This window comes from Chiloscyllium punctatum, chromosome 5, assembly GCF_047496795.1.
Source record: "Chiloscyllium punctatum isolate Juve2018m chromosome 5, sChiPun1.3, whole genome shotgun sequence".
Lineage (NCBI taxonomy): Eukaryota > Metazoa > Chordata > Chondrichthyes > Orectolobiformes > Hemiscylliidae > Chiloscyllium > Chiloscyllium punctatum.
Genome location: NC_092743.1, coordinates 6,833,769 through 6,846,864, shown reverse-complemented (window position 1 = coordinate 6,846,864; position 13,096 = coordinate 6,833,769). Strand labels below are relative to the sequence as shown.

The window sequence follows — 13,096 nt, the reverse complement described above, 5'->3', positions numbered from 1 at the left end:
ATCCACTCCAGTCCAACACTGGCATATACAGACAGGTGTCCCATGTTTTATTTGCCGCCTTTATGGTATCTGTAAATGATTTGTCTTGTCGCTGAGAAAGTCAGGAGACTCTGTTTTCTGGATATCCAGGGATCATTAGAAACAGAGAAACGAGGAGCAGTTGTGGGCCATTCAGCCCTTCAAGCCTGCTCCACCATTCAGTATGATCGTGGCTGATCCTCTATCTCAACGACATATTCCTGTTTTTCTTGCCATTCCCTTTGTTGTCTTTTGTAACCGAAAAATATGTCAATCTCTTTCCAGAATATATTCAGTGACTTGGCCTCCCCGGCCTCCAGAATTCCACAGAGTCCCTCCTGTCTGAGGGAAGAAATATTTTCCCCCTCTGAGTCCTAAATGGTTTACCCCGTATCCTGAGATGTGTCCCCAGGTCTAGACTCCCCCACCCAGGGGGGAAACACCCTCCCCGTATCTAGTCTGTCCAGCCTTGCGAGAATTTTGCACATTTCAGTCAGATCCCCCTCTCATTCTTCTATACTTGAGTGAATACAGGGCCCAGTCAAACTAATCTCTCCTCATCTGACGGTGCTGTCCTTCCCAGTATCAGCCTTTGTTGCACACCCTCTACAGCAACTCTACCTTCTTAGTCCTCGTCCATGAATCCCAAAAAGCTACATTCAGTGGATAGTGGGCAAGGTAAATGGAATGTTGGTCTTTACTACAAAGAGAATAGAGTATAAAGGTAGGGAGATTTTGCTAAGACTATACAAGGCACTAATCAGACCCCAGCTGGAATAATGTGAACAGTTTTCTGCCCCTTGTCTAAGGAAAGATGGACATTGGAGACAGTCCAGAGAAGGTTCACTTGGGCTGATCCCTGGTATGGACAGACTGTCTTATGAGGAGAGGTTGAGTAAGTTGGGCCTGGAATTCAAATGAATGAGAGGTGACCTTATTGAAACAAAAGATTCAATAGGACTTCATAAGAAAGGTTGTTTCCCCTTGTGGGGGAGTCTAGGACTAATGGGTCTAATTGCAGGATAAGGAGTCCCCATTTTAAGACAGAGATGTGGAGGAATTTCTTCTCTGAGGGGAGTGAACCTGTGGAATTCTTTACCACAGAGGGCTGCTGAGGCTGGGGCATTGAGTATAGTCAAGGCTGAGACATAGATTTTTAATCAGCAAGGGGAATCAAGGGTTGGGGGTGGTGGTGGGGGGAAGGCAGGAAAGTGGAGTTGAGGATTATCAGACCAGCCATGATCTCATTGAATGGGGGAGCAGACTCAATGGGCTGAATGGCCTGCTTCTGCTCCTGTGTCTTATAGAGACCTGGGTAGTTGGCCATGTATATTCTGTTGAATGTTTGCCAGTTGTGTGCTCAGAAATCCGAGGGTGTTTTTAATCAGCTCAAAATATCTTTGTATATATTTCTCTTCCTGAAATGAAAATACCAAACACAAAAGGCTGCAGTTCACGTCAGACTGTCCCTGTCTTCTTTTAGGTCCTCTCCAGCAATACGCAGGGCAGGAGGATTACTACAATGACCAGTTCAATCATGGACAGGGGACCCCAGAGAGCATGAACCAGCAGTATTATCCTGATGGTAATATATACCTATCACCTCCTTGTTCTTGCTGCGTTCTGTTGCATACGTGCAGGTAACTCTCATCTCTCACTGTTCTTCACGTGTTCTGTTCAGCTACGTCAGTGATAGATCACTCCCAGCTGGGCGGAGGGTAGGGTGAGTGTGTCTGGCTTATTGGATACGGCTATGTGGATTGTCACAGCAAAGAGACCGATTCAGTCTGAACCTTCTCCACTTCATCTCGCACTGTCAGGATATCTTTGACAGTTCTTTATCCATGGGTCTAATCCAGTCCATCCCTCCCTCCAAGCGGCAGTGAGGCCTGCAGATGCTGGAGTTCAGAGTCGAGGGTGTGGTGCTGGAAAAGCACAGCCGGTCAGGGAGCATCCGAGGATCAGGAGAATCGACGTTTTGGGTTTAAACTCTTCATCAGGAAATGCTTATGCCCAAAACGTTGATTCTCCTGCTCCTCGGATGTTGCTAGGCCTGCTGTGAGTTTCCAGCACCACACTCTTGACTACCCCTCCCTCAGTCTAATCATTCTCCGTCTCGTGTTCAGGCAAATGTGTCTTCACCAGCCAGGTCCCCAATCAAGGGGCATCCCTCCATCGTTCGCATCCACCTCTGTTTAATGATCCCAAAGACCTTCTTCCAAGGGGAACTTTAGAAATTCCAGTCCTGGGTTTATCCCAACAAACCACATCAAGGTCTTGGCTTCCTGGGGCAAGTGAGCCCCTTTTAGAAGTCAACTCTCCCTTTCTAAGCTTTCCCACTTTATGACCAGGGCAAGTGCCGAATGAAGGTTTTCCGAGTTAGTTAGTATTCTGGGTTAGCAAGCTAATGACTAGCTGTGTTTTTGTCTGAGGCTGCTGGATTGTGGTGAATGATGGAGTAAACAGGGTTTTTAGCTGGCTGGAGAGTCAGTCACCACAGGAAATGGATTGTAGATAAATTGACAAAAGACCCAGAGGGAGGAGTGAGAATCTTCCTGCACAGACTTGTTGTATAGTCATAGAAACATAGAAACTAGGATCAGGAGAATGCCATTCGGCCCTTCGGACCTGCTCCATCATTCAATACGTTCGTAACTGATCATGCAATCCCAGTATCCCATTTTCCCACTTTCCCTCCATATCCCTTGATCCCTTTAGCCACAAGGGCGATGTCCAGCTCCCTCTTGAATCTATAATGAACTGGCTCCAACAGCTTCCTGTGGGAGAGAATTCCACAGGTTCACAACTGAGTGAAGAAATTCTTCCTCATTTCAGTCCTGAACGGCTTGCCCATTATTCTTAGACTGTGACCCCCTGAAGTAAGGAGACTAAAACTATACACAGTGCACCAGTTCTCTGGAGAGTTCTATCAGGATCTTACTGCTTTATGTTCCATCTCCCTTTTAATGACAGCCAACATACCGTTAGCTTTCATCATCACTTGCTGCAGCTGTCCATTGCATTTACGTTCCAGGACACATTGACCTTTTGTGATTCATGTACCCAGATCTCTCTCTCATCACTGGCTTTTGCAATCTCTATCTCCACTTTAGGAGAATACACCTTTTCTATTCTTTGTGCCAAAGTTCATATTTACCCAGTTTGTACTCAGCCTGCCAAGTTTCCACGCAGTCCCTTTACCTTTTGGGGATTTGGGTCCATACATTAAAAGAAAAAATGTCAGAGGAAAGAGCAAGGGGAGCGTGACAAGTTGTACAATTAGCACAAAGAGCAGTGGAGTGAATGGCCTGTATCTATGCTGCCATTTTAATAGACCACATCTCACTGTCTTCCCTCAGATATTGTTAAAATTCAACATGCCTTGGTTTTCCCTAACTATATGATCACAGGTTCAAGATTGTCATTTAATGAAACATAAAATATTGAAGGAACAGTTGCTGACAATTAGAGAGTCAAATTTCACCAAGTTTATGTCACAACTAGACAGGGTGGTTAAGAAGGCATTTGGCATGCTTGCCTTCATTGCTTCGTCCTTTGAGTATAGGATCAGAGCATCCTTTTGAGGTTGTGTAGGACATTGGTGAGGCATCTCTGGAATACTGTGTCCAGTTCTGGTCATCCTGCTATAGAAAGGATGTTATGAAGTTGGAGAGGGTCCAGAAGAGATTTACCAGGAAGTTGCTGGGTTTGGAAGTTTGAGCTATAAAGAAACTCTCAGGCTTTTTTTCACTGGAGTGAAGGAGGTTGACCGGTGACCTCATAGAGGTTAATAAAATCATGAGGGGATTAGACAGGGTTAATGGTAGGTGTCCTTTCCTAGGCTGGGGGATTTCAAGACTGAGGACACATTTTTAAGGTGAAAAGAGAGTGATTTTAAAAATTACATGAGGGGCAAATGTTTTGCACAGAGGGTGGTTTGTGTGCTAAATGAGCTTCCTGAGGAAGTGGTGGGTGCGGGTGCAGTTACAGCATTCAAAAGACATTTGGATAGAGACGTGAAGAGGAAAGGTTTAAAGGGATACGGGCCAGGAGCGGGCAGGTGGGATTAGTTTAGTTTGGGATTATGTTAGGCACGGACTGGTTGGACCGAACTGTTTCCGTGCTGGACGACTCTGTGTGTTGTGCTATGAAATACTGTTATCAGATGTGCAGTTATTTCCTCAATGCGGTTGCTGTGTTAGCTTGAATGAGATGTTTTAACTGAAGTAACAATCCTGCTGCTGTTGCTGCTTAATGTCAAAGACACTCCTAGCATAATGACGTTGCAGGTTGGAGTTACCTTGCATTTCATCAGTCTTCGTGTCACACTTGGGCAACATGCAAGGTGAGGGATGGCCAGTGGCTTCCAATAAGAACATTTTCCATCTTCAATTGTTACCTTCAAAGAATGAATTAGGAGGGGGGTGGGGGTGGGGTGTGTTTGTGCAGGAGGCAGTAAGCTTTGAATTTCAATCTCACCCACCTCTTCAATGCCAAAATAATTGAAAAAAATTGCAGAGGGAAAATAGAACGATTTTAACAGCAGCTGTAAGAGGTTTCTCTCTCATTGTGTGGAATTTATTTCCCATCTGCCTTGAGATTATGCTTTATGAAAGAGTTTGGAAACCCTGTCTAAAGCCACCTGAGTCACCCATCGAATTTGTTGAACATAGAAATAAGTAGGCCATTCAGCCCATTGGACCTACCCCATTATTCAATACATTTGAAGCTGATCAATCACTGGCTATTACCCATCTCCTCCCCATAACCATGTACCCCATTGGTATTCAGAAATCAATCAGCCTCATAGAATCCCTACAGTGTGGAAACAGGCCATTTGGCCCAACAGGTCCACACTGACCCTCTGAGTAACCCGTCCAGACCCATTCCCCAAATCTATTACTCTATCTTTAGCCCTAACTAATGCACCTAACCTTCACATCCCTGAACACTACAGACAATTTAGCATGGCCAATTCACCTGGTCCTGCACACCTTTAGACTGTGGAAGGAAACCAGAGTACCCAGAGGAAACCAACACCAACACAGGGAGAACGTGCAAACTCCACACAGCCAGTCACCCGAGACTGGAATTGAACCAGGGTCCTTGGTACTGTGAGGCAGCAGTGCTAACCACTGAGCCACGTATCTTAAACAGTGACACCTGCATCCCGTGAATGAGTTTTTAAAAACCCTGAATTGGAAGGAATTGTGCAGTGATGTTCCACAAGGATCTGTACTGAGGTCTTCACTGTTCAATCTGTATTTATTGCTTACTTAGGGAGCTAAGTAAGTATATTTGACAAAAACAGGTGAGGTAGTAAGTAATGATGGTGGAACAACAAAATAATTGAAGTGGTGGTGATCAATTAACTGACTGGGGAAGACGCATGACAGTTTGATTTGAATGTCGTTTAGTGTGAACTATGAGAAAGGACAGATGTGATTATCTTTTAACTTGTAAACTGCAATCCGAGGGGATTCAAGTGCCGTTTTGCTGTCGGTGTTCACAGATTACTAAACTGTAGTTGTCAGGTACAAATTAATAGTCAGAAAGACTAATGGAATGTTAGCCTTTGTATCTAGGCAGCTGGAATTTAAAAAGGAGTAAGTTTTGCGACGCAAACCTTGATGAGAATTAATCTGAAGCACTTACTACATTCTGCTGTAATTTTGAGGCTGAGCAGATGATCTTTTTCTGGGTGGAAGTGGCTGTGGGTTTGGATGGTGCTGTCTTATGAGCTTTGGTGAATTGGTGCATTTTTGTAATTTGGTGCAGCTACTGAGTGTTGGTGGAGGAGGTGGGTATGGTGCCAATCAAGTGGGCAGCTTATCCTGGATGGTGTCAACTTGTTTTTGAAAATATTTATTTAAAGATTTGCTCCATGCACAGGACTCATTAAAGTGCCAGTGTTTAACATGTGACTACCCATTACTGCTGAGCGAACTGATTTTAAAACTTCTGACTTGTTTTCAAATCCACCCCACAGCTCCTTGTGAGGCTGGGAATCCAATGTTATTTTCTTACGCTTTTGCAGAGAATTTGTTTTGTCTGTCAAGTCTCTCTCTGGATGCATGTTATTTCTGGCATGAAAGTTCGATTTTCCGTAACGTGGTTACGGATCAGATCAGAGTCTCCGAGTGCAGGCCATTTGACCCCTCGTACCTCTGCTGGTTCTTTGAAACAGCGCACACAATAGCGTGAAAGTGATTATCCCTCACTGTAGGAAAGATATTGTGAAACTTGAAACGGTGCAGAAAAGATTTACAAAGATGTTGCTGGGAATGGAGGGTTTGAATGACAGGGAAAGGCTGAAGAGGTTGGGGCTATTTTCCCTGGGCATCAGAGGCTGAGGGGTGATCTTACAGAAGTTTATATAATCACGAGGAGCATGGATTGGGTAAGTAGCCAAGGTCTTTTCACCAGAGTAGGGGAGTCCAAAATTAGAGGGCAGAGATTTAAGGTGAGAGGGGAAAGATTTCAAAGGGACCTAAAGGGCAATGTTTTCATCTAGAGGGTGGTATGTGTATGGAAGGAGCTGCTAGAGGAAGTGGTGGAGGCTGGTACAATTACAGCATTTAAAAGGCATCTGGATGGGTATATGATTAGGAAGGGTTTAAAGGGATATGGGCCAAGTACTGGCAAATGGGACGAGATTAATTTCGGGTATCTGATCTACATGGATGAATTGGACCGAAGGGTCTGTGTCCATGCTGTATGACTCTATTGCTTTGTTCAATTGCTTTGACTTTTTGCAAAAGCAAAAAGAAATGTACAAGGAATTTTTCTGATTCCGTATGTGGATGTACAAAACTTGACCTACTTTTGGGAAATAAGGCAGGGCAGGTGACTGAGGTGACAGTGGGGGAGCACTTTGGGGCCAGTGACCATAATTCTATTAGTTTGAAAATAGTGTTGGAAAAGGATAGACCAGATCTAAAAGTTGAAATTCTAAATTGGAGGGAGGTTAATTTTGACGGTATTAGGCAAAAACTTTCAAAAGCTGATTAGGTGCAAATGTTCGCAGGTAAAGGGACGGCTGGAAAATGGGAAGCCTTCAGAAATGCGATAACGAGAATCCAGAGAAAGTATATTCCTGTTAGGGTGAAAGCGAAGGCTGGTAGGTATAAGGAATGCTGGGTGATGAAAGAGATTGTGGGTTTGGTTAAGGAAAAGGAGGCAGCAAATATCAGGTATAGACAGGAGAGATCAAGTGAATCCTTAGAGTATAAAGGCAGTAGGAGTATACTTAAGAGAGAAATCAGGAGGGCAAAAAGGGGACATGAGATAGGTTTGGCGAATAGAGTTCAGGAGAATCCAAAAGGGTTTTTACAAATACATTAAGGTCAAAAAGGTAACTAGGAAGAGAATAGGGCCCCTTCAAGATCAGCAAGGCAGCCTTTGTGTGAAGCTGCAGGAGATGGGGGAGATACTAAACGAGTATTTTCCACCCGTGTTTACTGTGGAAAAGGATATGGAAGATAGAGAGTGTGGGGAAATAGATGGTGACATCTTGAAAAATGTCCATTTTATAGTGGAGGAAATGCTGGATGTCTTGAAACACATAAAAGTGGATAAATCCCCAGGGCTTGGTCAGGTGTACCCTAGAACTCTGTGGGAAGTTAGGGAAGTGATTGCTGGGCAAATTGCTGAGTTTTGTATCATCGATCGTCACAGGAAAGGTGCCCAAAGACTGGAGGTTGGCAAACATGGTGCCACTGTTTAAGAAGGGCGGTAAGGTCAAGCCAGGGAACTATAGACCAGTGAGCCTGACCTCAGTGGTGGGCAAGTTGTTGGAGGGAATCCTGAGGGACAGGATGTACATGTATTTGGAAAGGCAAGGACTGATTAGGGATAGTCAGCATGGTTTTGTGCATGGGAAATCATGTCTCACAAACTTGATTGTGTTTTTTGAATAAGTAACAAAGAGGGTTGATAAGGGCGGAGCAATAGACATGATGTATATGGACTTCAGTAAGGAATTCAACAAGGTTCTCCATGGGAGACTGATTAGCAAGGTTAGATCTCATGGAATACAGGGAGAACTAGCCATTTGGATACAAAACTGGCTCAAAGGTAGAAGACAGAGAGTGGTGATGGAGGGTTATTTTTCAGACTGGAGGCCTGTGACTAATGGAGTGCCACAAGGATCAGTGCTGGATCCTCTACTTTTCAGCATTCATATAAATGATTTGGATGCAAGCATAAGAGGTACAGTTTGTAAGTTTGCAGATGAAACCAAAATTGAAGGTGTAGTGGACAGCGAAGAAGGTTACCTCAGATTACAATGGGATCTTGATCAGATGGGCTAGTGGGCTGAGAAATGGCAGCTGGAGTTTAATTTAGATAAATGTGAGGTGCTGAATTTTGGGAAAGTAAATCTTAGCAGGACTTATACACTTAATGGTATGTTCCTAGGGAGTGTTTCTGATCAAAGAGACCTTGGAGTGCAGGTTCATAGCTCCTTGAAAGTAGAGTCGCAGGGTGATAGGAAAGTGAAGAAGGCACTTGGTATGCTTTCCTTTTATTGTCAGAGTATTGAGTTTGGGAGTTGGGAGGTCATGTTGCGGCTGTACAGGACATTGGTTAGGCCAGTTTTAGAATATTGCATGCAATTCTGGTCTCCTTCCTATCAGAAAGATGTTGTGAAACCTGAAAGGGTTCAGAAAAGATTTACAAGGATGTTGTTAGGGTTGGAGGACTTGAGCTACAGGGAGAGGCTGAACAAGCTGGGACTGTTTTCCCTGGAGCGTCGGAGGCTGAGGGGTGACCTTATAGAGGTTTATAAAATCATGAGGGGCATGGATAGGGTAAATAGACGAGGTCTTTTCCCTGGGATGGGGGAGTCCAGAACCAAAGGGCATAGGTTTAGGGTGAGAGGGGAAAGATATAAAAGAGACTTAAGGGGCAACTTTTTCACACAGTGTGGTACATGTATAGAATGAGCTGCCAGAGGATGTGGTGAAGGCTGGTACAATTACAGCATTTAAGAGGCATCTGAATAGGAAGGGTTTGGAGGGATATGGGCCAGTGCTGGCAGGTGGGACTAGATTGGGTTGGGGTATCTGGTCGGCATGGATGGGTTGGACCGAAGGGTCTGTTACTGTGCTGTACATCTCTAAGACTATAAATTGGGTGCTATAGAAATGAAGTGTGACGAAGAAGTGAATTTTTAGTTGGTTAAAAAAATTCCCTCGCGGGAAACCTCTAAGAAAGTGAAGAACAATGGTTTCAAAGATCTTTCCTCTTACTTTCTCTGTTGCCCTGTTGTCTGCTGGTTTTTATTGTATGTGTCTGTGTATAGTTGGTACTTGTAGCTCAGTTGGCTGGATGGCTGGTTTGCAATGCCCAGTGATACCAACAGTGTGGGTTTAATTCCCCGAGCAGCTGAGGTGACCATAAATGACTCTCCTTTTCAACCCCTCCCCTTGCCTGAGGCATGGTGACCCTCAGGTTAAACCCCCACCAGTTGTTTCCCTCTCTGCGTCTTTCTGATGAGGGAGCAGCCCTATGGTTTGGTAAGAATGTGGTGACTTTACCTTGACTCGATTGTTTTGTGAACTGTAAAAGTGAGACAAAACGTTTCTTTAAAAACAAACAAAATAGGACCAGCTATGAATCTCTCAATAGGTTTTACAGGAATATACAACACCCCAGGGTCTAACTGTGAACTATCGTTGCCCCACGTACTGGGTGTGCCCTGTTTGTGAGCAGCACATTGTTGGGACCTGGGTGCCCTGTTGTGTTTTGGTATTTGATTTGTAGTTCAAGTGCACTAAAACATCTTTTTTCAGAAATGAACTTTTGGGCTTTGGGGTGAAATGTTGGAGCTTTACCTTGCACAGTTTGTCTCTCAACTTTTGAAATATTGTAGGATTGCGGATGCAAGGCCATTAATTTTTTTCCTGTTTGATGTAGGGCCCAATGACTACAGTTACCATCAGCTATCGTATCCTGAACAAGGCTATGATAGGCCTTATGAGGATTCCTCACAGCACTACTGCGAAGGAGGTATATGCTCATATACCTTCATGGAAGCATATACACATACCTTATCCCTGGATTAAAAAAAACTTCTTTCTCAAAAGAAACTCATCATTACCTTACCGCACAGCTCTTGTAGAACGGTAGTTGCTGGCTTATCCCCAGGGTCAAAGTAGCTTCCAAATTAATTGCCTTACCAATGCTTACAAAAATAGCCTTAACATTCCTAACTTTTCTCTTTTTTTTTTGTGAAAATAAAAAGAAGCCTATGTGTTGCTCCTAATAGAAAAGACCCTAAAACGATTAACACACACACATCCCCGGATCCATATTCTGGTGTGGAGTGCCTATGTGTCAATACCTTGCTGATGTTTTAATTTCTGTGTCTTTTTTTTTATTGTGCCTCTCTTCTCATGTAGTCTAGCCATCTTCTATTTGTGTTGTCCCAGTAAACGTCTCTCTTTTTTTCGTTTTTCTTTTGCAGGGTTACGGACCAGCTGCAGTTCTGTGTTGCTTGACTTGCCAGATTTCTATGGCTTTTTCCTCCTCTTCCACTTGTCTCTTGTTTAAATGTCTCTTGCTCTCCACCCCCCACCCCCAACTTTCTTTATCCCGCACCCCGTGCGTTTCCGTCCCCTCTGTCGGGGTGTCTGCAGAACGTCCTGTGGGAATGTCGAGCTAATGCTACCGCTGTGCCCCCTCCTCTTGCAGGTAACTCTCAGTACAGTCAACAACAAGAGACCTACCAGCAGGGACCACCTCAGCAACAGGGCTACCCACAGCAGCAGTACTCCACTCAACAAGGCTATCCAACCCAGCAGCAGGGTTATGGTAAGCAACCAGACAGAAAAAGGCAGTAGATGCTGGTACTGAATGGTAAGTGGCATCCTACAACACAAAGTGGCCTTCCACAATTGAGAGGGTTGCTTTCTGAGGAGAGGATTGAGTAGGGGGCTGTACTCGATGGAATTTAGAAGAATGAGAGAGGATCTTATGGAAACATCTAAAATGATGAAGGGAGTCGATAAGATAGAAGCAGGGAGGTTGTTTCCACTGGTGAGTGAAATGAGAACGAGGGGGGCGTAGCCTCAAAATAAGGGGGAGCAGGTTTAGGGCTGAGCTGAGGGGGGGCTTCTTCACCCCGAGGGTCGTGAATCTGTGGAATTCTCTACCCAGTGAGGCAGTTGAGGCTCCCTCGTTGAATGTTCTTAAGGCAAAGATAGGTTTTTGAACAATAGAGGAATTTAAGGATTATGGTGAAAGGATGGGAGCCGAGTCCACCAAAAGATCAGTCATGGTCTTATTGAATGGCGGAGCAGGCTCGAGGGACCGAATGACCTCCTGCTCCTTGTCCTGCTCCTTGTCCTGCTCCTTGTCCTGCTCCTGCTCCTGCTCCTAGTTCTAATGTTCTTATTCAGTCATTGCAACTCTGCTTGCTTTTCTATGTGGGATAGACAAAATAAACCATTTCGCCAAACCGGTTCATAGTGCCATGGATGTATTGTGGCGCAGAAAGAGGCAGTTCAGCCCATAGTGCTGGAAATAAAACTAGCCGCCCATTCTAACTGTAGGATGTTCTCTGTCAGCTCTGTGCAGCTGATCAAGAAGGCCAGCGTAATGCCTTCCAGTTCATATGGACCTCAGTGATCCACACAGCAGAATCCTGGGCAATATTGAACCCAGGTCTTCACAGTGTCATTCCAGCATCCTGGCCCCACCCCCAAACTGGGCAGTGAAGTTCCGACACCCACCACCCCCTGGGAGAAAACGTTCACCCCCCACTGTCCCCTCTCGTCCTTCTGCCAATCAGATTCAATCTGTGCTCGCTGCTAATGGACCTCTCGGTTCAGGGATGCCCAGTCTCCCCAAGCCCCTCCTTATTTTGAGCACCTCTATTTAATTCCCCCTCCCTGGCCGTGTGTTTGTCAATCTCTCCTCTCCAGAGAAACTCTCCCCCTTGTTGCATTGTAGTGACCAGCTCTGTGTACACAGCTCCAGCTGTGGTCAAACTGCCATTTTCTACAATTTCAGCCTTGGACGCCCATTCTTTTCCATTCCGTACCTCATCCTATGACATAAAGCGTCCTGTGTGCTGCCTTTCCCACCATATCTAGCGTCCTGTTCCCTTCAGGGGCTTGTTAATGCTGAAGTCCCTCTCACCTTCTAACCTTCTCCAATACCCTCCCATTTTCTGTGTGTACCCCCTGCTTTGTCTGCGTTCTCCTTAAGCAGAACCTCTCCTTTTCCCACATTGAATTCTACTTTCACTCCCACTCAGCCAAACCAAAGGGCAGCCATATCAAAATCATACCAAAGGACAGTCCAGTGTGAGTACAGGTCCTTCATCCCACCAAGTGTGCACCAACACCCAAGCCTTTCCAAACTAAAAACCTGCTGTCTCCATGCAGTCTGTATTCCTCTATTCCCTGTCGATTCTCCTGCTCCTTGGATGCTGCATGCCCAGCTATGCTTTTCCAGCACCACGCTCTTTGACAATATTCATGTATCTGCAAAGATCTGGTCTCCTTCCTATCGGGAAGATGTTGTGAAACTTGAAAGGGTTCAGAAAAGATTTACAAGGATGTTGCCAGGGTTGGAGGATTTGAGCTATAGGGAGAGGCTGAACAAGCTGGGGCTGTTTTCCCTGGAGCGTCGGAAGCTGAGGGGTGACCTTATAGAGGTTTATGAAGTTTGTGAGAAGATTTGTAGCTCGGATGCTCGTTGTTGTGGTTCTGTTCGCCGAGCTGGGAACTTGTGTTGCAGACGTTTCGTCCCCTGTCTCGGTGACATCCTCAGTGCTTGGGAGCCTCCTGTGAAGCGCTTCTGTGATCTTTCCTCCGGCATTTGTAGTGGTTTGAATCTGCCGCTTCCGGTTGTCAGTTCCAGCTGTCCGCTGCAGTGGTTGGTATACTGGGTCCAGTTCGATGTGCTTATTGATTGAATCTGTGGATGAGTGCCATGCCTCTAGGAATTCCCTGGCTGTTCTCTGTTTGGCTTGTCCTATAATAGTAGTGTTGTCCCAGTTGAATTTCTTTTTCCTGATGAAGGGCTTTTGCCTGAAACGTTGATTTCGAAGCTCCTTGGATGCTGCCTG

General features: G+C 45.2%; 1 protein-coding gene across 6 annotated transcripts in view; it reads left to right on the top strand.

The window, feature by feature from the left end:
• The window catches only part of ss18 (SS18 subunit of BAF chromatin remodeling complex), a 78,164-nt gene that overhangs the window by 40,548 nt on the left and 24,520 nt on the right, over positions 1-13,096 (top strand). For 4 of the 6 annotated variants that reach the window (XM_072569708.1, XM_072569713.1, XM_072569710.1 and 1 more), the window contains 2 exons: positions 1,502-1,603; positions 10,714-10,833. In XM_072569708.1, coding sequence (XP_072425809.1) covers positions 1,502-1,603; positions 10,714-10,833 — 222 coding nt within the window. Of the gene's footprint in view, positions 1-1,501; positions 1,604-9,936; positions 10,030-10,713; positions 10,834-13,096 lie in introns of all 6 variants that reach the window. The other 2 variants (XM_072569714.1, XM_072569712.1) reach the window with 2 other exon arrangements.